Here is a 27,741-nt window from a genome sequence, read left to right as displayed (position 1 = left end):
AAAATTGCCACTGGAAAGAGTAGTCACTCTTCGACAACAGGTATCAGACATTCTGACAAAAAAGTACCAGCCTCTCAAGTGTTGAAATTACTAGGTACTATGGCAGCAACTCTCGTAGCAGTTTCTCTAGGGTGTATGCACATGAGAATACTTCAATGGTTACTCTTCACCCAGTGGTCTTACCAACAACTTTACAATGTCATTCTTGATAAGGATTACAGATTCATGCAGAAAGGATCTTCAGTGGTGGTTGACCAGCCATCATGTAACAGTAGGTTGCCCATTTGTTCTCCATCAGCCACGGTGACCACGCACGCCTCTCTGATAGGGTGGGGGGGCTTTTTTTTTTAGGGAACAACCCAAGGCACCTGGTCCGAGGCAGAGTCATAATTCCACATCAATGTTCTGGAGATGAGAGCAGTACTTTTGGCATTGCAGTACTTCCAAGACACACTTCCTCTGGGAACGATTGCAATTCAGACTGACATGTCAGTGGTCTGGTATATCAACAAGCAAGGGGTAACCAAGTCTTATCCCCTATGTCGAGAGGCCTTAATAGTCTGGCAGTGGGCTGTATCCACTGGGTGCTTTCTGATAGTGACTCATGTCCTGGTGAAATCCAGCATGATCGCGGACAAACCGAGCAGAGCCATTCTGATAACGCACGAGTGGTCCCTCAAAGAAGATGTAGCAGAGATGATTTTCCCCAGATGGGCCAGCCTTGCTGCAACCTATTTGCATCCCCCATGAATGCCAAATGCAGAAGCTACTTTGCCCTGAATGCCCCACCAGGTGAAAATCCAAGGGATTCTCTTGTACACGCTTGACCCCTTGGACTTCTCTATGCATTTTCACCAATTCCCCTGATTCTGAAATTTTTGCAGAAAGCCAAAGCCCTGGGGAAGACTGTAATTCTGATAACCCGTATTGGCCTTGACAGATTTGGTTTCCCTTCCTTCAACTCTACCAACTAGAAGAACCTTGGATTCTGGACTCAGTTCCAGATCTACTGGCATATTCATCAGGGGCTCTTCATCCTTCACTTCATTCCCTCAGATTGACAGCTTGGCTGCTCCGATTTCCAACATAGCCAGGTACCACAATTTTTCCTCAGAGGTGCAGCATATCCTTGTATCCTCACATAAAGCTTCAACCAGAAAGTTATACGCTAGGAAATGGAAGTGGTTTGCTTTCTGCGATTCTCAAAATTATTCTGACCTGTACGTCACCCCAATTGCTAGCATTTTGGAGTTTTTGACTAAGCTTTTTAATGAAGGTGCTGTGGCTGCTACTATACGTGTTCAGTTAGCTGCAATTTCAATTTTTCACACCTCAAATTATGTAGAGCCTTCTTAAAAGGAACCATACATATTAGACCACCAGTTAGACATCATTTCACTCCCTGGAATCTAAATTTTGTTTCATCTAGCATTATTCTTCCTCCATTTGAGCTTGCATCCTCATGCCAACTAAAATTCCTGTCTTGGAAAATCATCTTCTTGGTAGCTATTACATCAGCACGTAGAATGTCCGAACTTTAGGCCTTATCTATTAAATCCCCATATTTGATTTTTCACCCTGACAGTGTCACTCAGGACTAGCCCTTCCTTCCTAAGTTATGTTCAGAGGTTAATCTGAACCAAACTGTTGAACTCCCAACCTTCTTTAGTAACCATTCCAACAAGTTGGAGTATATGTTGCATAAACCTGATGTTCACAGACAACTCTGATTTTATTTGGATAGAACAAAAGAATTTAGAATCAGAACAACTTTTTGTCTCATGCGGACTCCAAGAAAGGGCTACCAGTGTCAAAAGTTACTCTTTCCAAATGGTTAACTGATTGATTGCATAAAATTCACATATTCCTCTGTGAATCAACCATTAGAACATAGTGTGAAAGCACATTCCACTAGGGCTGTTTCTACTTTTTCAGCTTATATGGCTAGGCTGCCGTTGGACACAATATGTGCAGCTGCCACTTGGTCTAAGTCTCATACCTTCATTACGCATTATAAAGTAGATAAGGCCTCAGGGGATAGGGCTTCCTTTGGTTCCACTGTCTTCAGGAATATACTCCCGTGAGCCACCCAAGATGAATGGTGCTTGTGACGCTACCCTTGTGTAAGAATGAATGGCGAGATTGAACAACTTCACATAAAGACATTATATACTTACCATAACTTTCCGTGTGAGTTGTTCATCTCGTCTTCATTCTTACATTACCACCCACCTTCCCCCTCCAGGCTTCTCGAAGAATGAGTTAGTTTTTGTGGTCTGGTGGGTCTTGTTATAGGATTTCTTACTCCATCTGGAGTAATGTTCATGTGTTCTTATATTGTACATGTGGGATCAGCAAACTAGATCGGAGGTGACGCAGAGAGCATTATGGGATAGGGACTTGGCCTCGAGCTACTCGAAAACCTTGAGCTTGTGAAAGTGGCCGACTTGGAGCCGAGAGATTGGCTCCGAACCCATGTGTAAGAATGAAGACGAGATGAACAACTCGCATGGAACGTTACGGTAAGTACATTACTTCTTTTTTATATACTATTGGATTAGCTGTTTTGTATGGAACAACATGTATGATTTATGTCAATGTGCACTTGTTAATATGGCTTGATTACTTTTGTAGAAATGCAAACTTGCTTATGTCACTAGTGATTATTCAGTAAAGGTGTTTTTAAAAAAATATGATCTTGGTTTAGGGTTGCTGTGGCATCATCCAAGACCTCTGGACCCTACTTCTTGAAAAAAATAATTCAGAGGAGAAAAACTGAGGAAGTTACTGATAACTGAGAGTTTCTGTGGTCCACTGTTTCTCTACTAGAGATTGAGCTTTTGCATCCCCTAGCTAATGGAATCTGTTATAGCTGAGGCCTCTGGTGCAAAATGCTCTGCAGTCATACATGCCTTTAGTGTCTGGCATATCCTGCTGGACCAAAATGGCCAGTGACTTTCTTCCAAGGAAACTTTTATTTTGATTTCTGTAGAAGAAGGCAGGATCCTGTAGAATGCCCATTTGTGAAGACATTCCAGAAGACACTGTCAATGTTTTGATTGCACTTCCAAAGCTTCAGAGGCATCCATCTCTGATCATAACAGGCAGAAGGCACCAAAGCCACAGCAAGGGCAGCTAGGCTTTCCTCAGCGTACCACACTTCCACAACCTGGGCTTTGTTCAGCTGGTTAAAACCCTGATGTATTGAAATCTAAAAGATTTGAGCCAGGTTTGAGTTCCTTCAAAAAAGAAAAAAGCAGGTGGAGTTCCCTGATGTAAAATTTGACATCTCTGAGGCTGATAAATTTATGTCTTTTGGTAGGCTGTCATCAGCCAAGGCCCTAAACTCAGACACTGAATACACCTTATCCCTTGTGCTTGACCAGGGGGACTACTTTGAAGATGCTACTAACAAAATGACAGACTTTTTAATGAAATTCAAAGTGTGCTCAGAAGCCCAACAGAGATGCAGGGCCTTCATGGCTCTCTAAAGGCTTGGGCCTTAGCTGCACCTCCCAGTGCTAGTGAATCCTGGAGGTTGTCTTTGAAAATGTATCCCTTGTGCCTGACCCCCATCCCTGTGCTCCTATGAAGCATAATAGTTTTTAACATGGCCAAGGATTCCCATAGGTACCTCTATGTAAATACTTTTTGATCCAAATGTCTGTGGATTCTAGCAAGAGAACAGTTTTTGGCTTCAACCCAGAATGACATTCCAGATGAGGTGAGCAGACCTCTGGACAGATTTTGGTGGGAGGATGTACATAGCTTTTGCCATGGCTTTTATAGGCTTTAAGCTGCCAGTCCCACATGCTGTCGTAACAGATCATGTTGGTGCAGATGAGGACCAAGGTGGAGAGGATTGAAGATGAGAACTAAAATAGGAGTAGTTGGACTTTTGTGATGTCTTAACCGGTAGCTGAATACTTCAAAAAATGTAGCTGTGATGCAGTATATGTATGCTGCAAGGCAGCAGCCATTAAATCATTCATTAGGTGTAATGTCTGGTTAACACTCCCCACTCCCCAGAACACCTACAAAGTAGTGTGAGGTCAGGGATCCTTATTGCCCCTTTATGTAATAATTCCATCTTAGGACCTACTGCTCAAGAGGTGTACAAGAAAAAAGTGCATGTTTTCACAGGATGAGCTGTTTATAGTGATGCAGGCTATGAAACTAAGTACAAGGAAGTCCTACCTAACAAAGTGGTACAGATGATGTTCATCGTGTTTCACTGTTGCAGTCATTACACTTGGGTTATCCTGCTGGCAGACTACCCGCAATCGGCCTGAATTCCAAAGTCCTGGTCCGGCATCTGTTGCTGTCGCCTCTTCCCTGACGTCAGTGCGCCAGGGGTATAAAAGTTGCAGCCGACACCATATTCTTCACTCTTTCTTGCCACGCGGTGCCTGAAGCAAAAACAAGTTCGCAAGTGCCGGTCGGCCGACTCCTGAGATTTTCGAAAACTAATTTCAGATCCGAAGTCTTCAATAAAGCTAAGTACCCCGTTGGGGAAACTTTCTTCTTGCTCCAGACCGATGTCAGAAAAAGTTAACAATTGTATTTCTTGTGGGAAGCAAATACCTCATAAGGATTTTCATTCTTACTGTATTCCTTGCCTGGGCCCTGACTACGATGTTGCTAGCTGTCGGTTTTGTGCTAGATTTAACCAACGCTTTAAGCGTCTGTACGATTTTGCTTTTCATTACTTTGGCCGAAGGTTTAATTATATAATGCTGTCGGAACAGCCGATGACTGGAGTTTATAAAAAGCGCAAGGAAAAGGACAGGCATCGGAGGTCCAAAACCGACGAGGCCTCCGCTAGGCCAGTCACCGTTTCTCAGTGAGGCACTTACGCAGCCCCTGACGCCCGCTACTGACTCCCACATGGAGACAGCTAGGCCTCTGGATACTCAAGGTATTGGACACTCGGAAGCTATTCCCTCAGATGGGTCCAGAGCCGCTGAGCAGGCATCAGTTTCTGAGGATGTTTTCAGACCTACACAGTTGTATGTTAAGCCAACCCCAGCTTCCAAGGCAGAGACTAAAACAGCTTTAAAGACAAAGAAACAAGTACAACATTCTCCTAAACAGACTTCTATGCCCAAGAAACAGATGCTTAAAATGACCGAAGACCTAATTACTTTGATCAGGGGTTCCCATCCCCCTCCTGATAAGAGGCCTAGGCAAGACACAGAATATGATTCCGGTGACCAGGTTTCCATTTCCTCTGACTCCTCTTCAGATCAGGGGTACACTTTGCCTCCCTATGAGGATTATGATGCTGAAGAATCTATCCCTTCAGCTTCTCCTCCTGAGGATTATTCTTTTGGGGAAACCCTGCACACCATGAGAGAGCATTTCCACTGGGAGAGCCAAGATTACTCAGAATCTAAGAAAAAGCTCAGAGACTTTCTTCTACTACCCCAGCATAGACCTCATGCTATTCCACCTGTTCTAGACATTGTAGATGATGTATTCTCATAGTCTGGCCTGTCTCCTGACTCTCTGCCTCCTGCACCTGTTAAGCCAGACAGATACTACAGGGTTCCAGACTCTCATAAATTTCTTTATAAAAATCCTGCTGCTGACCCAGAAACAATATCTCAGGGTCCCATAGGAGTTAAGGCCTCTACTGCTAAAAACCCAGTTCCCTCTGATAGGGATTCTAGGTCACTGGACAGATGGGGGAAAAAAGTTTACACTTCTGCTACCTTGGCTGTAAGGGCTTTAAATTGTCAGTTTCATATGCTTAAATATTAGCAATACTTAATGTCACTGCTAAAACAGAAAATGTTGACAAATTCTGAATGTTCTGAAAACAAGGAAATGCAGGATTTATTGCATGCAGCTGAACAAATGGGAAAGCATATTTTGCAAAGTGGTTTTAATTCACTGGAGGCCTCTTGTAGGGCCGCTGTTGCACATTCTTTTATTAGAAGGCATGCTTGGTTAAAGGAACAGAATCTGCCTGATCATGTTAGAGCAAAATTATTGGATGCTCCACTACAGCATGATGCTTTGGTGTTAAGGCAGAAGAGGTGTTACAGAAAATGGAGGATAAAGTGAAATCTATGCAGACAGTAAAGGATTTCTTACAGGTACAACCTCCCAGATTTGGCAGGAACTGGCCTTCTAAGAATTGGTCCTTTCCAGTGTCAGACAGGCCACAAAGAGGCAGATACAGATGCCCTAGAGGCAGACAACAACCCCAAGGCTCATACAGGCCCAAACAGTGGGGTGCTACAACCTCCAAAAGCGGAGAAGACAAACCACAGCCATATAGGAAACAGTCCCAATGACTTTCCTCTGCCAATGCCAAGCACTTATCTTTTGGCAGCACCCTTAGGGGGAAAGCTAGCACTTTTTTCACAAAATTGGCACATGATCACCCAGGACAAATGGGTCTTAAACATAGTCTCTTAGGGCTACAGGTTCCACTTTCACACCCTTCCAAAGACGAAAGGTATGCCAGACCTGCCACACAATCATTGGGCAGAGGCACAAAAACAAGTTTCATCTCATGGACATGAGGGCTATTCAGCCAGTACCACAGCAAGAGCAGGGACAAGGATTTTACTCAAGACTTTTCTTAGTACCCAGAAAGGACAAAGCCTGGAGACCAGTTCTGGACCTGTCTATTCTAAACACTTTTCTGGACGTTCCAAAATTCAAAATGTTGACTCTACAGCAGCTTCTGCCCATGCTGGGCAAGAAGGCTTGGCTTGTAACATTGGATCTCAGAGGCATACCTGCATGTCCCAATCGGACAATCTTGCAGAAGATACCTCAGATTCATAGCTGGCTCAATGCACTACCAATTCTCTGCACTGCCCTTTGGCTTATCTACTGCGTCCAGTGTCTTCACAAAATGTCTGGAACCAGTAATTGCATTTTGCAGACAAAAAGGAATTCAAAAATATCCCTACTTAGACTACTGCGTTATTCAAGCAGAGAGCAGACATTCTCCTAAAGCATCTGGCGTTTGTAAAAAGATTACGAATTTGCCTAGGGTACACAGTAAACGAAAATAAATCAAAACTAGTACCCTCTCAAGAGATAATATTCCTGGGTGCAAGCTTAAATACAACTGCCCAGATGGCTTGTCTCACGCCAGATAAACAAGGCAACTGACTTCATACTTCAAAAGCATGGCAACAAAGACCCAGTTATCTGCAAGAAAAATTCTGCAGTCTTTGGGCTTCATGGCATCCTGCATTCTGCTAATTCCATATGCAAAACTGCATATGAGGAAGCTACAATGGTAATAAAAAGTGTTTGGACTCAACATTGCCACAACCTGGAAACATTACTCTCATTCCCTGCCTACAACAGGAGTTTCGATGATGGGCACAGGCCTGTCACCACAACAAGGGACAGCCATTCACCCTACCCACAGCCAGGCAGACACTAACAGATGCATCAGATTTTGCTTGGGGGGGGGGGCATGGCAGGAAAATGTATTCAGGGCACATGGCCCGAAAGCCAAATGCATCTTCATATCAATCAAAAAGAGATGCTAGCTGTACAGAATGCCCTGACAGCCTTCAAGCATTTACTCCATCCAGGACAACTGCTGATAGACTGACAATACTACAGTCATGTGGTACATAAACAAGCAAGGAGGCACGCATTCCTACCCCCTCTGCAGACAAGCCATGACTTTGTTGTACACAGCATTGACTTATCAAGTGTACCTACAAGCACAATTCCTGCCAAGAAAAACAAGTACTCTGGCAGACGAACTAAGCAGAAACCTCATGGACCCTCACGAGTGGAAACTAGATCCACAAGTCTTCAGCATGATAACAAGGAAATGTGGATGGCCAGACATAGATCTGTTTGCCTCCCCTCACAACTGCAAACTACAGAGATTCTGCACAAGGACTTATCACAAACAAGCATGGAAAGTGGATGCTCTATCATTCAGCTGGAAAACCCTTGCAGTTTATGCATTTCCTCCACTGCCTCTCCTCCCCAAGGTACTCCTAAAGGTCAGACAAGAGAAGCCAAAAATGATACTGATTGCCCCAGACTGGCCACACAAGCACTGGTATCCAATCCTAAAGAACTTATCTCAAGGCCCAGCCTGGACGTTACCTCAAATTCCTCATCTGCTCACCCAACAAAACGATCAGATCCTGCACAGCCAACTCAACACTAAATCTGGCTGCATGGCGGATATTATAACCACTCAGGACACACCTCTCTCTAAAGCAGTTATGGATGTTATTTTGGAGGCCAGGAGGCCCAGCACCAGAAAATCTTATGCAGAAAAATGGAAAAGATTCTGCGCTTGGAACCCGGCACAAGGAATTGACATGCATGTACCAAATATTCCTCAGATTTTACAATACCTAACTGAGATGCTGGACCAAAGGCCTATCCTTCTCATCAATTAAGATCCATGCCTCTGCCATTTCATCTCATTACAATACGAACCCACCTATTTTTTCGCATCCACTGCTGAAGGCAGTACCTCAGAGGGGCCAAAAACATAAGACCTCCAAGGAGAGCACCAATACCTACATGGGACCTAAGTTTTGTCTTGGAAAAGCTCACACTGCCTCTTTTTGAGCCAGCCAATACAGACGACATAAAGTTTTTATGGAAAACAGCTCTGCTCCTAGCAATAACTTCAGCAAGAAGAATCTGAGTTACAGGCATTAATGGCTGTGGAACCTTTTATTATTTTCCATCCGGACAGGGTTTCTCTAAGGACAAACCCAACATTTATGCCTAAGGTAGTGTCCAGTGTGGCTCTTAACCAAACTATTCATTTGCCTAACTTTTATCCAAACCCACAGAATAAAGGGGAGAGACTTCTGCATTCTTTGGACATACACAGACAACTACGCTTCTACTTGGACAAAACTAAAGCTTTCAGAAAGACTGAGCAACTTTTAGTGGCATCTGCTGCAGGATCACAAGGAAAGGCTATTTCAAAGCAGACTATTTCAAAATGGGTAGGCCACTGTATTCGTTTCTGCTATTCACAACATGGCAAATCACTGCCTAAGGGCATTAGGCCACATTCTACTAGAGCAGCAGCCACTTCGGCAGCCTTTCTCAGAGGAGTACCAACCAAGGATATTTTGGAGGCTGCAACTTGGACTTCAGTGCACACTTTTATAAAGCACTACCACTTACCTCTTTACTCTAAGTCCAGAGCAGGCTTTGCCACTGCAGTTCTGCAGGGCCTCCTAGCCACTCCTAATTCTATTTAGGCCCAGCCACCCAACCTCAGCTTTGGGATTCAACCCAAGTGTAATGACTGCAACAGTGAAACACGAACATAGTAAAGTTGTGTACCTATCATAAATGTAGATGTTAAGAGTGTATTCACTGTTGCAGTCCAGGTTACCCTCCATCCATCCCCCTTTTCATTGCTGGGACTTATCTGTACTACTCTGTTCTGTACAACCTATGTGGTGTATTTGCTTGTAGATGAAGGTAATGTTTGTTAGTGCATGCTTTTTTATAAGCAGAATTTTTAGCCTATCCTTTTGGGGGCACCTGACATCTGGGGCAAGAAAAACTGAAGAAAATGGTGTCTGCTCCAACTTTTATACCCCTGGTGCAGACGTCCGGGAAGAGGTGACAGCAACCGACACCGGACCAGGACTTTGGAATTCGGGCCGACTGCGGATAGCCTGCCAGCAGGATAACCCAAGTGTAATGACTGCAACAGTGAATACACTTGAACATCTACATTTATGGTAGGTACACAACTGTACTTTCTCTTTGGTACTTTACTGATTAGGACCCAAAGTCAGGTAAAAATTTGTTTCTCAACTACCTGTCAGACGTTTACAAATCAGTGGTATTGTATGCCTGTTTGAAGGGATTTGTGTTGACTAAGCTTGTCATTCAGTAAAACCTTGGTTATACTCAAGTCAAGTACTTCAAGCTCAATGCCAAAAAGTGCATTGTCATTCCCTTTGTGAAAAATTTGGTGCCCATTAACTACCACATAGGCGGTAGTCCACTAAACACTGAAGGTGTGATAAGAGACCTGGGGAACACAGGTGGACAGCAACCTCTCCTTTGATAACCACATTGCCACTGTAGTTAAAGTCCTATGTGGCGCATCTCATTACAAAAGGTTTCTCATCCAGGAGGAAAGAGGTCATAATCCCTCTCTACTTACCCCTCATTAGATCTGTTATAGAATAAAGCACCCTCATTTGGTATGTACCTCACTAGACACCTACAGCAACTTGAAAGGCCACAAAAATACATGACTAAGAGGATCTTAGGCCTTAGACACGACCTATACGGACAGACTAAAAAAAAACTCCAGCTATACTCCGCCACTAAGTAGGTGATAAGAGACTATCTCTGCTTGACCTACAAAGCCATGTCTGACCCGGAGCTGCTAGATATGCACCTAATGAAATCCCAATCCCTCCATGCCATACGCTCCAGGGACCTTAACTTCATTACCACAATAAACAGAACATGCTGGAGGGACAAGTTCCTAACCCAGACACTTCCCATACTCTGGAAGAAACTTCCCATTCACTTCAAGCAGAGCACTTTACTGGCCCTCTTTAAGAGAAATCTTGAGCAGGTGGGCAATAGGAGTTCACCCCGGGGATCACTTCAGTGGGCATGCTTGATAAGGGGCACTGGGAACTAACTTTAGGCAGCACGATGCCAGGAAATCTTTTTAGGCTAAGCTTATATAGGCTCCAGTGCAGTTAGCCTTGTACACACCTATGAAATCTATAAAGGGAATATTCTGTGTCATACCTTCCAAAAAGGAAATTTAATCCACCATGGGACATAAACTTTATTGGAGAAATGTAAATATGCATGCTTTGTACCTGCTGTTTTATTTCATGTGAAGGTACCTGTCATGAGAGATGCTGTTTTTTGTGACTGTGATACCTACTAGAATTATATTTGAGCTGCGAGTTTTTGTGTAAGGAGACTTTTTTTTTTAAGTTCCTCCACATGCCAGTCCTACCGTCATGCCCAAAGTGGTGGCAAAACTTTGAGTCAGGCTATCCACATTTCTCTGTTCACTCTCAATCCCAGGAACATGAGAGGGGTGGACTTTTCTTGTTTTGGGCATGCGTAGGCAACCAAGATTCTATTGACTGAACTAAGTGCTTGTGCTGTGCCGATGAGGTCATAACAAGGCCAAAATATACATATCCACAGCTAGTGGGGTTTGGCTTTATTGGCCTGAAATTGTCCATTAAAACGATGAAACAAGTCATGGGCATTCAGAATTGCCAATTAGCTGAAACACCTGATGATCATAAGGATCATTTTCATATATCCCATGTGCCTCTAACACAATTGGTTTGAGGGGGGTCACTTTTTGGAAGTTCTAGCTTTGCTGGAGTTTTCATGTTGTTTTTATTGACTGAACTTTGGAAATCAAATCAGCTGTTTTGCCTCCTTGTGAACAAACTCTGTTCTGTATTGCTCTTCATTGCTTTTGTACTTCACTCATAGATAACATGTGCCATGTTTTAAGGCCCATTCCACAAGATGACAGCAATTACCACAGCATTCCTCAGAGAAGATTGGTCTATTTTAGAAATATGTAGCTACTTTGGCCCTGTGTCCACACCTTCTACAACACCTTCAACCATTACAAGTTGTGTTCTGTATCCAGTGCCAGAGCAGGGTTTGTCAAAACCATTCTCAAAGGATTGCTCTTTTAGTAGCCCAGTCAGGGCCAAGCACCCATTAGCCCTTGTTCTGTAGGAGTTTCAGAAGTAGTGACCACAGCTGTGATTAAAAAGGACGTAGTACAGTTATGATATGGACTTGACATAACTATAGATGTTAAGAGAATACCCACTGTAGTAATTCCTGTTCCCTCTTGTTCTCCTTAGGTATACAGGGGTTGGCATAGGCACCTTGTTCCCTTTTTCTCATTTCCCCACTAGGCTTCCCTCTTTCCATGACTCTGCCAAAAACTTGGAAAAGCATATGGGCATCTGGGTGAGTACTTTTTTGGGGGGATAAGTCCCTTAGGTCCACTTATGCTCTTGGGCATAAGATAAGTTCCTTTTCCAGTCAGAGTAAGAAAAGATCAGAAGGTGGCATCGACCATTGCCCCTTTTGCATGCGATCAATGCCCTTGTGTCCGAGTGGGAGTCATATGAAACCAGGAGACCGAAAGTCAATCTCTGGGAAGTTGAGCAGCCGTCAGTCTTCTGTAGGGAAGAATCTCTGAACTGGTGACTGCAACAGTCCACACACAGAGACTTCTACAGTTATGGTACGCTAAACTTCTAAGAATGGGTTAATTGTTTTTTCTTTTAAGACACTTCTTTTCCTTATGCGGAAGTTTGCTTTATTTCAGTGAGTAGTGTGTCCTGCAAGTCACCTAGGAGTATTAAAAATGAATTCATTAAAACATTACAAATATTTGCCACATTCATGGAGTAGAAATATGTAAAAATTGTTTGTCCTTTTGTCTTTATATTTCCATGACTATTGCATTGAAGCCTTTTTGTTTTGACAGTTTAGAAGAAGAGTACATATTTTTTTGTTTTTCCCTGTAGTGCTGTTGGTACATTTGCAAGAGCACTTGACTGCAGCAGTTCTATCAGACAGCCAAGTTTGCACATGAGCGCAGCAGCAGCCTCCAGGGACATCACATTGGTAAGTTATGCATGGTCCAGTTTATAAGTACATTCTTAGCAGAACAGGGAAAGGAATGGAAGCCCAGCTTCCACAAATGCATTTTTTTACATACAGATGGATGCAGTGTTCTTTGATTATCTGTGGTAGGCAGACTATCCAGTTGCTCAGTTTCATAGTGTAGTTACATACTGTTGATAAAGTATAGAAGCTGTTACCTACACATGCGTTAGTTTTATCGGAGACTAACAGTTGAACACAATCGAAACTACAAATATTCATTGCACTATTCCCTGTTGTAATCATAACTGCTGATGCCTGAGAAGCAACATAATGTAAGGCTAATGCTGGAAATAAATCGGCAGACAGGAATACCACTGATAGGAACTGCAGAAGACAGATTTACAGGTTGGAAACAAAAATCCAGAAACTTTGAGAATGCTTACAGCCTGAAGCTGAAGTTGTTGGTAAAACAACTGAACCAAGATCATGTATTGTTTGTAGGGGAGATGCTCTGTGTAGTGTAAATCTTGGGTATTTGTAAAAGAAAACATTGAAACTCCAGGAAGATGAGCACCAGAATTGTTGCAACCTGTTCTTTTGCATGAAAATAGAGACCACTGAAACTGTGGTGTGATGAAGAGATGCAGTGTGAGGCTCCTGACTGTTTCTAATGAAGCTGTAGTACAATAAGAACTGTCCCAGAAGGTGGAGTAAGAAGTCTGGTGTAAGTTGCCCTTCTAGTTTTCCAGCAATGGAAGACCATCAAAGAAACCAAACAGATATGTAGGCCCTTCAGAGTTAAAAGGGATTCTAATGACTGCAAAATCTCATGGTTAACCATGCTTAATGTCTTAAAGTTGAAGTAATTAGCTAACTTAACATATGCTAGCACACAGATATGCAACATAGATATACATTTTAGCTTTAAAGCCCTTATCTCTATGCTCCTTCTCCTACAGGTTTCTGAGGGGTGATCCTGTACTTGGGATATAAGGCATCCTTGGATCCAGCTCTGATGGACCTTTTGCACATCCTTGAAACGAACAGCATCAGAAACACTAAATCCAAGGTGTTTGAGGATCCCCATACTTAGGCTTCCCGTCCTTCTGAAGCAGAGTCCATCCCTAACCCTATTTAAGCATAACCTTGACCTATGGATGAGAAATCGGAAATTCGCTCTGGGTCTAGCCTCCTTGTCTCCGATAGACAGTTTGGACATTACTGTTTCTCTAACATTCTCCCCCACACACACAACTTGTAGAGACTTCTAAGTAACATGCCCCCCTCCTAATAAATTCCCATGATACATAGGAACACAGTTGGGTTGGGTTGCATGGCTAGGCTTATAAAGGCTCTGGTGGTCATTGGCCTAGTAGTGCTATGTGGTGTATCTTGCCTACAGGTAGCATGATGGTTGGCGCAGCTTTTAGGGTAGTACCTTCCACCAAATATTTTTGCTGACTTACACTGCCACTTTAAGGCATTGGTGGTATGAGGGTGCTGGCTAACACCACCTTAAGAGTTTCCTCATACCCAGTTCAGTGCCATTACATGACTTCAGCATAGTCATTTCATCAGCTGGCTGGCTTGCAGATGTAAGATAACTACTCCTGTAGGGAAATTTTCTTTTGTAGTAATTATGGATGCTCTCGTGACGTTAATGATTGTGTTGACTGCTAGAAATTAATCCCCTACAAGGTTTGCTATTCCTGCTGTTTGCTTTGCTTAGGCCTGAAGCCTATTGTTAATGTGTGTTCACAGTGCATTTCCATCTCAGACAGTAAGGCGAAGAGTAAAATCTCCCTTGGAGTTTGCAACTCAAAAAGAAGGCAAACTTCTGGGTTTTGGTCCACTGTGACATTGGCCAGGGGCTCCAGAAGAGCTATCTGTTGAAATGTTGGCACTGAAAATGCTGTTTTAATTTTATCAGAGTACAAATAAGCAACAGGGCTGTTTTATTGAGCCTCCATGACCTTATTAAAGGTGCAGTCATATCGGTTGAAAGAGCTGCTGTTAACACTGTAGCAGAAGGGAGAAGTATTAAAAAAAATTGGGTACACCGAATGTTAGCTGCTCTGACAAAACTATCGAAGGGAAACCTGGGGGTGCCAGGGTTTTTGTGGAACTTGATTTACTCTACTCAAGGCAGAAGAGAAGCAGTTTTACCATTGCAGACAGGGAATGTTGAAAGGCAGGTATTAAATTTACTTTGCCATTTCCATCTTTTTTTTTCAGAATAGTTTTGTTAATCAGATCGATCACTGTTGCAGTAGCTTTACCTCTATGGGGTTATATCCTGCCAAGGATATGGCTAGCCAGCTTCCACACCATCAGGAAACCTTCCATGTGCCCAGTCAGCTTGAATTGAGCTAACTTAAAAAAAAAAAAAAAGAAAAGAAAAAAAAAAGTTTGGGCGCCAAGCCCTTCAGAGCTTTCCTGCTGCAGGCTTTTGAGGATCAATGGTCAGCTTGAGCTATTCTTTTACTTGGTGGCTAAGTCCACTTTGGAGAAAACTTTTCACATTATAGAAACTATTTCATTGTTCTTTCATATTTAGGAAACTTAATTTTAAGCTATGAATACATGTTTTAATGGACTGTCCTGAGAGTGAACTGTACCTTTAAACAGGAGCACTCTTTTTCCTGTCACTTTAAAAGTTGTTTAAAGTAATTGAAAAACGAGTGTAGAAACTGTTTTGTTTTACTTTTTGAACTGGAAAAGTGTTGTGATTTTTATGGGGGGGGGGGTGACTTGTAAAGACTTAAACATTTACCGGTTTTGGCTGCTTGTTTTCCCCAAGAAAGAGGCACCATTTTCAGCTTGGCCATGGGACAAACTACTGGTCCCTTAGTCTGTTCTTCCAGCCACAAAAAGAAAGTTAAGCTAATAGCATGTGCCATCACAGCAGGTAAGCAGTCTACCTCAGCTGCAGGTGGGTGACTCTGCTGTGGTCGTAGCTTAACAGACTACTCATCTTTTACCCCTGATCCCCTCTGGTGTAGCACGTAGAGCCAGTATGGACCAGGGTTTAGCCACATCCTCTTGTTGGTCCTGGGAGAGGGGACATGGAAGATCTCCCTGTTTGGTCAGAATGCTGCGCCCATGCCTGGGGAATCAGCTGCTACCATTAATAACTCTGTTTGCCACATTTTTCATGTCAAAATGAAACTGAAAACTAAATTGATCTTGTATTCCTCAAGATGTCCTTCAAGAATGCAACTGCAGTCATAACATGTGGGTTGTCCTGCCTCAGGCAGCCCTCGGTCGGCCGGATTCCAAAGTCTGGGTCCGACGTTGGCTGATGACGCATTTCTCTCCGACATCAGAGCGGCTGGAGTACATAAGCATCAGCCGACGCCATCTTCTTCAGTCTTTCTTGCCGCGCGGTGCCCGAAGCAAAAGCAGTTCGCAAGTGCCGGTCGGTTAGCTCCTGTATTCTTCTATTCCGAAGTCATCAAAAAAGCTAAGTACCCCGTTGGGGACATTTTCTTGCCTCAGCCGATGTCAGAAATTACTGAAAAAGTTAATTGTCTTTCTTGTGGTAAACAAATACCTCATAAGGATTTCCACTCTTACTGTCTTCCTTGCCTTGGCCCAGACCACGACGTCTCGGCCTGTGTAGCCTGTGCTCGCTTCAACAAGTGAACTCTCAGGCGCCGGGCGGAGTTCGCTGAAGATTTTTTCGGCGAAAAATTCGCTTACACAATGCCGTCGGATCTTCCGACTTCGCAAACTCCCAAGAAATGAAAAGACCAGGACCGACATCCTCTGCCCGCGTCTACCACCGACTCCACGCCAAAACCTATCGCGGGTGCTCCGGTTCCCTCTGAGACGGTCTCTCCACCGCTCCGAACCGAAGACACCGCATTACCGACGACTCCGATTCCGGATATCACTCCGCCAGTTATTGATTTTCCACCGGATACCGAAACCGAGGAAATGCCCGAGACCATTACTGTAGACAAGGTCACTCCTGCACGTGGAGCTGCCAGGCCTCCTATGGCCATGTCTATTAAGGCCTACACCAGGGCTAAAGCAGCCAGCAAAACAAAACATCTTACTACTAAAACCTTTCCTCAGCCTTCTCCAGAGACACAAATTATGTCTATGGCTGCTGATTTAATTTCTATGATTAGAGGTTCACAGGCCCATCCTGAGAGAGGATCCCAGCCTCCTTCTGATAAAAGGCCCCGGGTTGAACCCTCTGACCCTATTCCGTCAGATGAAGACTCAGAGGGCTCTGTCCACTCTGATAGCCAGGAAGAGCTCTTCCAGACCTATGAGGACTCGGATGCAGAGGATTCAATCCCCTCGGCCTCCCCACCTGAGGATATTTCTTTTGGGGAAGTTCTGCATACCATGAGGGAACATTTCAAGTGGCAAGGCCAGGAATATTCTGATTCCAGAAAGCCGGACTTTCCTTAAGAAGCCCCAGCACAGGCCCTTAGCTATTCCTCCTGTACTCGATGTTTTGGATGATTTATATTCTGACTCTAGTGTTACCCCTGACTCTCTTCCTCCTGCTCCAGCCAAGCCAGACAGGTATTACAGGGTCCCAGAAACTCATTCCCATTTATTCAGGGCCCATACTGCTGATTTGGAAACTATTTCTCAGGGGCCTAAAGGAGTTTCAGCTTCCACCTCTAAAAATCCATTGCCCTCCAACAGGGAAGCTAGGTCATTAGAGATGGGGCAAAAGGTTTACACATCCACTACCTTATCTATGAGAGCTTTGAATTGCCTTTTCATATGTTACAATATCAGGATTTCCTGTTAGAAGATTTACAAAAACATTGGCCACTCCTGATCCTTTAGACAGGAAGGCTTTGCAGGAAGCAGTACATAACACTCAGCAAGTAAGCAATCACTTCCTGCAGTGTGGATATGATGCACTGGAAGCTTCATGTAGGGCAGCTATGACAGGGGCAGTCATTCGTAGACATGCATGGTTAAAAGATCAACCTCTACCAGATCATGTAAAGGCAAAACTTCTGGATGCACCTTTGGAAAAGAACAAGCTTTTTGGTGCTAATGCTAAGGATGTGTTAAAGACCATCGAGGAAAAAGCAAAATCAGTTCAGACGGTGAAAGATTTCCTCCAGGTTCAACCCCCCAGATTCAGTAGGAATTGGCCTTCAGAAAACTGGTCCTTTCCTAATCCAGAAAAGTTTCAAAGGGGTAAAAACAGACGTGGCCGAGGAAGAGGCCAATACAGAGGTCCTTACAGGGGACGACAATGGCAGCCAGGAAACCAAAGTGATGCAGGGGTTTCACCTGCTCCACAGCCACAATCTCAATGACTTTCCTCTACTTCCGCCTACCAGGGAACAAATAGAAGCTCCCTTGGGCGGGAAATTTATCTCTGTTTGCAGAAAATTGGCACAGACTGACAAAGGACAAATGGATTTTGGACATTATAGACCAAGGCTACAGGTTCCATTTTCATACCTTGCCAAGAAAACAAGGCATGCCAAACCTACCACAAAACCAGAGGGCAGAGGCTATCAAGCAAATCTCTCTGCTGACTCGGATGAAAGCAATAGAAAGAGTTTCACAACAAGAACAAGGCCAGGGGTTTTACTCAAGACTGTTCCTTGTTCCAAGAAAATAATCTCAATGGAGACCAATACTGGATTTGTCCGCATTAAACACCTTTCTCATAGTACCAAAGTTCAAAATGCTGACTCTACAGCAACTCCTTCCCATGCTGGGCAAGGGGTCTTGGCTGATTACTCTGGACCTCAAGGAGGCATACCTGCATGTCCCTATCAGACACAGCTGCAGAAGATACCTCAGATTTCTTGCAGGGCCAGAGCATTATCAATTCTCAGCATTGCCATTTGGCTTATCTACTGCGCCCAGAGTATTCACAAAATGCCTGGCTTCAGTAATTGCTCATTGCAGGCTCCAGGGGATACAAATTTACCCGTACCTGGACGACTGCCTCATACAAGCGGACGACAAATTGATGTTGACAAAAAAACTTGGACTATGTCATACGATTACTTCAAGCTCTGGGATACACAGTCATCTTCCAAAAGTCAAGACTGTAGCCATCCCAGCAAATAATCTTCTTAGGAGCCAAATTAGACACAGCTTCTCAAATGGCTTACCTGACAGAAGACCAGCAAGAGAAGTTAACTCATTACTTCAAAGGTTTAGCAAAACTCACCCAGATGACTGCAAGGAGATTCCTACAGGCCCTGGGTTACATGGCATCCTGCATTCTCCTGGTTCCATTAGCAAGACTACACATGAGAAAGCTTCAATGGTACCTGAAAAACATTTGGTCTCAGCACAGCAACAACTTGGAGACAACCATACCGCTCATTCCATGCCTACAAAAGGAATTCCTATGGTGGGCCTCGGTGAGCCAGGCAAACACAGGTATGTCATTCAAAAAACCACAGATAACACAGACCATGACCACAGACGCCTCAGACCTTGGATGGGGGGGCGCACATGGAAGGCAGGTGTATACAAGGACAATGGTCTCAAAAGGAAACACATCTGCATATAAATCAAAAGGAAATGCTGGCAGTAATGCATGCCATCGAGGCCTTTCAACACCAACTTCAACAAGGTCATTTACTGATACGGACAGACAACACCACTGTGATGTGGTATATAAACAAGCAAGGGGGTACCCACTCTTACCCCCTTTGCAGACTGACAATGCATCTTTGGGAAAAATCACTGAGCCTAAACATCCAGTTACAATCCCAGTTTGTTCCAGGCAAAGACAATGTGCTGGCGGACAGCCTAAGCAGGAATTTTACAGATCCACACGAGTGGAGGTTACATCCGAAGATCTTCACACAACTCACTTCGACATGGGGCAGGCCAGAAGTAGACCTATTTGCCTCTCACCTCAACCATCATCTACAAAAATTCTGCACAAGGACATACCATCCAAAAGCTTGGAAAATAGATGCTCTCTCATTCAACTGGAACTTCCTAACAATCTATGCATTCCCACCTCTGCCACTGATGACCTCAGTACTACTAAAGATCAAAGCAGAGACCCAAGGGAATCATAATAGCTCCGGACTGGCCAAGACAACATTGGTACCCACTACTACGGAGCATATGTCACACCAGGAGGTGGGCCCTTCCCCAATGGCCTCTACTTTTGACTCAACACAATCTCAAAACAGTGCATCCAAACCTTCAGACACTGCAGCTAACAGCCTGGGAGATCCCATAACCTCAACCTATCTCTCTCCAAGGAAGTTCAGCGGATACTAACAGAGGCTCGAAGACCATCCACCAGAAAGGTTTACTTAGCAAAATGGAAGAGATTCAGCAATTGGAATACCAGCAAGGGACATGATGTATCATTGTTGAACATCCCACTCATCTTGGAATATTTGGCGGATATGCTAAAGAACGGCCTCTCATATTCTTCCATAAAGATACATGCATCAGCTATTTCAGCTAGATATAACACTGATCCTCCTGTCTTTTCACACCCTTTGCTAAGGCAATTCCTCAGGGGAATCGAGAACATCAAGCCACCAAGAAAGGCCCCAGTGCCAGCCTGGGACCTCAATTTTGTCCTAGAAAAACTGACTCTACCTCCTTTTGAGCCAGCAGCTTCAGTTGACTTGCAATTTCTCTCATGGAAGACAGCTTTCCTGTTGGCAATTACCTCAGCAAGAAGGGTTTCGGAACTACAGGCCCTAATGGCAATACCACCGTTCATAATTTTTCACAGAGACAGGGTTTCATTAAGGACCAACCCTACTTTTATGCCAAAGGTGGTATCTAGGGTTTCTTTAAATCAAGCTATTCATTTGCCTGCTTTCTTCCCCAATCCTGAGAATAAGGGGGAAAGACTGTTACATACCTTGGACATTCACAGACAACTTCGATACTACCTGGACAGAACCAAGGGCAGTAGGAAGTCTGAGCAACTTTTTGTAGCTTACGCCCCTGCAGTCCAAGGAAAAGCAATTTCAAAACAGACTATTTCAAAATGGATTGGACATTGCATCAGATTTTGTTATTCCTTTCATGGAAAGACTGTTCCAGCCAATGTCAGACCACATTCCACAAGAGCTACAGCCACCTCTACAGCATTCTTAAGAGGGGTGCCTACTAAGGACATTCTAGAAGCTGCTACATGGAGCTCCGTGCATACATTCTCCAAACACTACAATCTCCCTCTATACTCCAGATCCAGAGCAGGCTTTGCTTCGGCAGTCCCGCAGGGTTTGATTGCCACACCATCTTTTTCCTAGCATACCTCCTCCCCCAGCTAAGCTATGGTATTCTGCCCACATGTTATGACTGCAGTTGCATTCTTGAAGGACATAGTACAGTTTTGTACCTACCATAAATGTAGATGTCAGATAGACATGCAACTGCAGTTGGATTTTCCTTCCCTCCATACCCCTCTATGCCTAGGATCCACTCCTGTCCCTGTTTCTCTTAGCTGGGGATATCTGTTATGGTGTATTTGTTTTATTGCTCATTTATTTCTCTGGAATCCTGTTTTTGTCTTTCAATTTGATTACAGCCTTCCTTGGAGGGCACCTGGCATCTGGGGCAAGAAACACTGAAGAAGATGGCGTCAGCTGATGCTTATGTACTCCAGCTGCTCTGACGTAGGAGAGAAATGCGACATCAGCCGACATCGGACCCAGACTTTGGAATCCGGCTGACCGAGGGCTGCCTGAGGCAGGACAACCCACATGTTATGACTGCGGTTGCATGTCTATCGGACATCTACATTTATGGTAGGTACAAAACTGTACTTTTTCTTTGACAAGACTAGCTTGTGGGGTATGGCTCTAGGTTTAATTCAGGCTGTTAAATCCTTTTTATAAAGTGTTTTTTGATGAAAGGAAAAGGGACATCTTGAAAATGTACAAGTTTCTGAATTTAATCAGAAAGATGAAGTGACAGGCACAGGGGGGTTGCTCCTCATTTTTCTCTTTCAGACTCCGAGGAGAATTCTGTTACTGATTCTCCCTGTGGGTGTTTCTCTTTCTCTGAGACAATTTCCAGAATGTGCCAGTATTTTCAGTAAGAGCATTAAGGATGTTCATCGTGCATACAGCTGCAGTCATAACAGATGGGTTCTCCTGCCGTCAGGCAGGTCCTCGGTCGGCCGAATTCCAAAGTCTAGGTCCGGCGTCGGTTGTCGTCGCTTCTTCCCTGACGTCAGTGCGACAGGGGTATAAAGGAACCAGCCGATGCCATTTTCTTCAGTCTTTCTTGCTGTGCGGTGCCCGAAGCAGAAGCAGTTCGCAAGTGCCGGTCGGCCAGCTCCTGAGATTACGAAAATTTGGAAACTGAAGTCTTCTTAAAAGCCAAGTAACCCGTTGGGGAAACTTTTCTTGCCTCAGACCGATGTCAGACAAAGTTAATAATTGTATTTCTTGTGGGAAGCAAATACCGCATAAGGATTTCCATTCCCTCTGTATACCTTGTTTAGGCCCAGACCACGACGTCTCGGTCTTTCGCTTTTGTGCTACATTCAACAAACGCACTATTAAGCGTCGGGCAGAGTTCGCCCAGCATTATTTTGGGAAAGCATTTAATTATACTATGTCGTCGGATACTCCGACTCCGGTTTTGTCTAAAAAACGCAAAGACAAGGACCGACACACGAGGTCTGCATCCTCTACAGACACCACGCCAAAGCCGACTACACGTGGTCCGGTTCTCAGCGAGGCGCCTACGCAGCCCCTGACTACCGACATTTCTTTGACGCTGTCTCCTGTGCCCAAGGTCGCAGGCTCCTCAGCCCACACCCCGACTACAGATACCGAAGCCACTCTTGGCGTTGAAACTCAGAATGTGGACAGGTCCACCTCCACTCAAGGTGTCTTCAGACCTTCCTCTTCTTTCTCCATCAAGGCTTTCACAAGGTCTAAAGCAACCATGCACTCTAAGAGGCCAGCTACACAGGGCCCATCTCCAGGCCCCATGCCTAAGAAACAGATGCTTAAAATGGCTGAGGATTTAATTACTCTTATCAGAGGTTCTCAGCCCCCTCTGGACAAAAGGCCTAGAGTGGAGGAAGATTTCCCCCTCCTCTGATCAGGGCTCCATTATTTCAGAGCACTCTGATGATCAGGAACATTCTTACTCCCCTTTTGAAGACTCTGGATGCGGAGGAGTCCATCCCTTCTGTATCCCCCCTGAGGATTACTCATTTGGGGAAACTTTGCATACCTTAAGGGAACACTTCCACTGGGAAGGCCAGGATTATTCAGATTCCTAGAAAAGGCTCAGGGAATTTCTCTTGCTTCCTCAGCACAGGCCTCTGGCTATACCTTCTGTCTTGGACATCCTAGATGATGTTTACTCGGAGGCCTGCCTTAACCCGGACTCTCTACCTCCAGCTCCAGTTAAGCCTGACAGGTACTACAGGGTTCCTGACTCACACCAATTTCTATACAAAAGCCATGCTGCTGACCCAGAAACCATCTCACAGGGCCCCAAGGGAGTTAAGGCCTCCATTGCTAAAAATCCATTGCCTTCCGAGAGAGATTCCAGATCCTTAGAAAGGTGGGGAAAAAAGGTATATACCTCTGCTACCGTATCCATGAGGGCCTTAAACTGTCAGTTTCATATGCTAAAATACCAACAGTTTTTGTTATCACAATTGAAAAGTAAAATGTCACAACCTGAACAACCAGACTTGAAGGAGTTGCAGGATTTGATGCATAGTGCAGAACAAGTGGGTAAGCATACCTTACAATGTGGTTTTGATGCTCTAGAGGCCTCGTGTAGAGCTGCTGTTACAGGATCAGTCATACGTAGGCATGCCTGGCTCAAGGAACAAGCCTTGCCTGATCATGTCAAAGCTAAATTACTAGACGCCCCTCTTCAAAATGATGTACTATTTGGTGCTAATGCTGAGGAGGTATTAAGGAAAATGGAGGAAAAGGCTAAATCAATGCAAGCTGTGAAAGAATTTCTACAGGTTCAACCCCCATGTTTTAGTAGAAATTGGCCTTCCAAAAACTGGTTCTTTCCTGCCACAGACAGACCCCAAAGAGGCAGATACAGGCGCCCGAGGGGCAGAGGACAATCCCAAGGATCGTTTAGAGGCAGACAATGGCAAGCTCCTACACAGAGGTGGTGAGGACAACTCACAATCTTTCAGAAACCAAACCCAATGACTTACCCCTTTGCATGCCAACCAGGTCTCAAATGGCAGCCCTCTTAGGAGGAAAGCTGGCATTATTTTCAAAAAATTGGCATATTGTCACAAAGGATAAATGGATCCTGGACATTATAAACAGAGGCTACAAATTCCATTTTCACACCCTTCCAAAAATGAGAGGCATGCCAAACCTGCCACACAATCAAAGGGCAGAGGCACAAAGGCAAATTACAGATCTCATAAACATGAAAGCTATTCAAGAGGTACCTACGCACGAACAAGGTCAAGGTTTTTATTCCAGGCTATTTCTGGTGCCAAGGAAGGTAAAAGATTGGAGACCTATTTTGGATTTATCCATCCTAAAAACATTTCTACTCGTACCAAAATTCAAGATGCTCACTCTACAGCAACTTCTTCCCATGCTGGGCAAGGAGTCTTGGCTGGTAACATTGGACCTCAAGGAGGCATACCTGCATGTCCCATTCAGACAAAATTGCAGAAGGTACCTCAGATTTCTTGCAGGTTCAACCCATTATCAATTCTCTGCATTGCCCTTTGGCTTATCTACTGTGCCCAGAGTATTCATGAAATGCCTGGCATCAGTAATTGCCTACTGCAGACTTCAAGGGATACAAATATACCCCTATTTGGACGACTGCCTGATCCAAGCGGACAGCAAGCACATGCTTCTGAAACATCTGGCTTATGTAATAATGTTATTGAACTCTCTGGGATACACAGTCAACAAAAAGAAATCAAGGCTAATACCCTCTCGGAAGATAATTTTCCTGGGTGCCAATTTGGACACAAACACCCAGATGGCCTACCTCACGCCAGAGAAGCAGGGGCAACTAATTCAATACTTCAGAACACTAGCAAATTGCACCAGGCTGACTGCAAGGAAAATCCTGCAGGCTCTGAGATTCATGGCATCTTGCATCTTACTAATCCCATGTGCAAAGCTGCATATGAGGAAACTACAATGGTACCTGAAAAACATATGGTCTCAACACAGCCACAGTTTGGAAACAATAATACCACTAATTCCATGTCTGCAAAAGGAATTTCTGTGGTGGGCTCAAGCATATTAAACAAACACAGGTCTTCCATTCAGCAAGCCTCAAGCAAATCAAGTCATCACAACAGACGCCTCGGACTACGCCTGGGGGGCGCACATGACAGATCGGTGCATTCAGGGCAAATGGTCCCAAAAAGAAAAGCACCTTCACATCAATCAAAAAGAAATGCTAGCAGTAATAAATGCTATTATAGCTTTCAAGGACCACCTACAACCAGGTCAACTATTGATAAGAACGGACAACACCACAGTTATGTGGTACATAAACAAGCAGGGAGGAACACATTCTTACCCCCTATGCAGACTGGCCATGTCACTTTGGAGCATGGCCATGGACTTACAAATAGAACTACAAGCACAGTACTTGCCAGGCAAGGAAAACACGCTGGCAGACAACCTAAGCAGGAATATGACAGATCCACACGAATGGAAATTGCATCCAAAAGTTTTTACAGAAATAATCCAAGAATGGGGAAGGCCAGACATATAGATCTCTTTGCTTCCCACAAAAATCATCAATTGACAAAATTCTGCTAAAGGATCTTCCATCCAAAGGCCTGGAGAGTGGACGCTCTCTCTTTCAGTTGGACATCAATGACAGTTTATGCCTTCCCACCTCTTCCTCTGCTGCCCAAAGTTCTATTGAAGACTAGAGCAGACGGACCAAAGATGATCCTCATTGCTCCGGATTGGCCAAGGCAACACAGGTACCCACTCCTGAGGAGCCTGACGCATTCCCCACCAATGGACCCTGCCTCTAATGCCTCTTCTTCTGACTCAGCACAGCTTCAAAACTCTTCACAGCCAGCTAAAAACACTCCATCTAGCCGCATGGAAGATTCCTTAGCATCACAAGAGGCCCTACTCTCCAAGGAGGTGCAGGATGTCATTTTGGAGGCCAGAAGGCCATCAACTAGAAAAGCTTACTCCGCAAAATGGAAACATTTTTGTTTCTGGAATGAGAAAAAGGGCCAGGATCCTGGAAAACTGAAATTACCTCAAATACTACAATATTTGGCCGAACTGCTAAGCAGTGGACTTTCTTTCTCCTCCATCAAAATCCATGCCTCAGCTATTTCTGCAGAATACAACACTGATCCACCTTTATTCTCTCACCCTCTCAAGACAGTTCCTCAGAGGGGCTAAGAATTTAAGACCTCCAAGTAAACAACCAATACCTGCTTGGGATCTTAATTTCATTCTGGGAAAACTGACCTTGCCTCCCTTTGAGCCAGCTGCCTCATCAGATTTGCAATATTTGTCCTGGAAAACAGCTTTCCTTCTGGCTATCAACTCAGCTCGTAGAGTTTCAGAACTACAGGCTCTCATGGCTGTCCAGCCTTTTATCATCTTCCATCAGGACAGAGTTTCCTTACCAACCAACCCATCCTTTATGCCTAAAGTGGTATCCAGTGTAGCTTTAAATCAGGCCATACATTTACCTACTTTTTATCCTAATCCTCAAAACAAAGGGGAGAGATTACTATAGTCCTTGGACATCCACAGACAACTGCGTTATTATTTGGACAGAACAAAGCCTTTCAGAAAATCAGAACATCTTTGTGGCCTATGCGGTAGGAGCTCAAGGAAAGCCAATTTCCAAACAGACAATCTCAAAATGGATAGCCCACTGCATACGCTTTTGCTATTCCTTTCATGGCAAAACTGTACCTACAGGCATTAGAACTCATTCCACCAAGGCCACAGCCACCTCTGCAGCCTTCCTCAGAGGAGTTCCTACCAAGGGTATTTTGGAAGCAGCCACTTGGAGTTCTCTGCATACCTTCTTCAAGCACTACAACCTACCATTATACTCCAAATCTAGAGCAGGCTTTGCCACTGCAGTCTTGCAGGGCATTTTGGCTCCTCCTAGTTCCACCTAGTGCCTACCACGCCTTTCTTAGCTTTGGGATTCTACCCATCTGTTATGACTGCAGCTGTATGCACGATGAACATAGTACAGTTTTGTACCTACCATAAATGTAGATGTTAGAGTGCTAATACAGCTGCAGTCCAGGTTTCTCCTCCTTCCCCTCTTGGGACAGGCCTATAGGCTAACACATCCTCATACAACCTGATTGGGGTATTCATTTATGATGTATTTGCTTGCAACTACTGTATTTTGATTATATTGCACTGCATTATTACACAAATTTATGTATTGCCTTCCTTCTGGGGGCACCTGACATCTGGGGCAAGAAAAACTGAAGAAAATGGCGTCGGCTGGTTCCTTTATACCCCTGTCGCACTGACGTCAGGGAAGAAGCGACGACAACTGACGCCAGACCTAGACTTTGGAATTCGGCCGACCGAGGACCTGCCTGACGGCAGGAGAACCCATCTGTTATGACTGCAGCAGTATTAGCACTCGAACATCTACATTTATGGTAGGTACAAAACTGTACTTTTCTCAGTCTCTCAGAAAATGGTGTGAGCTGTCACAGAAGGATTTTCTAGACTCTTCACCATTCCCACAGTTCTGTTGGCTCTGGAAGATATGTATCACTTCCTGAAATTGTCATGTCAGTCAGCTTGCTGCTCCTGAAAAGGCAGATAGAATGTATAAAAGGTTGCTCAGTCTTTTCAGTTTTTATACATTCTTCTCAAATCCAACCCAGTAGCTATAACTTTAGTTAATCCTACTGCTAAACATTTCATCTGATGTCAAGTTTTATTCATTCCTCCGCAGGTGGGTTCAGATCCAACACTGTGATCCGACTCACCCGTTACACTAGCTTGTGGCATCTGACAAAGTCTCGAGTTCCTTTCCTACCCACAGTGCACTATCCCTAATGTCCCTCAGATCTTGTTTGCCAGTTTCATGACTAGGTTTACTATCAACATTTTGAAATTCATATGGTCTAACGTTCATTTGATCGACATATGGTTGACACATGAATGTTTAGTTCATTTGGTCAACAAAGTGCAT

General features: G+C 44.2%; 1 protein-coding gene across 1 annotated transcript in view; it reads left to right on the top strand.

Moving 5' to 3' along the window:
• The window catches only part of MTA2 (metastasis associated 1 family member 2), a 1,757,597-nt gene that overhangs the window by 555,131 nt on the left and 1,174,725 nt on the right, over positions 1 to 27,741 (top strand). Inside the window, exon 9 of the mRNA XM_044075372.1 lies at positions 12,531 to 12,630. Coding sequence (XP_043931307.1) covers positions 12,531 to 12,630 — 100 coding nt within the window. The remainder of the gene's footprint in view (positions 1 to 12,530; positions 12,631 to 27,741) is intronic.

This window comes from Protopterus annectens, chromosome 6.part1 (assembly GCF_019279795.1).
Source record: "Protopterus annectens isolate FY-2018-M chromosome 6.part1, PAN1.0, whole genome shotgun sequence".
In the NCBI taxonomy this organism is placed as follows: domain Eukaryota; kingdom Metazoa; phylum Chordata; order Ceratodontiformes; family Protopteridae; genus Protopterus; species Protopterus annectens.
The sequence above is the reverse complement of the archived record's forward strand: the minus strand, read 5'-3'. Positions and strand labels throughout refer to the sequence as shown.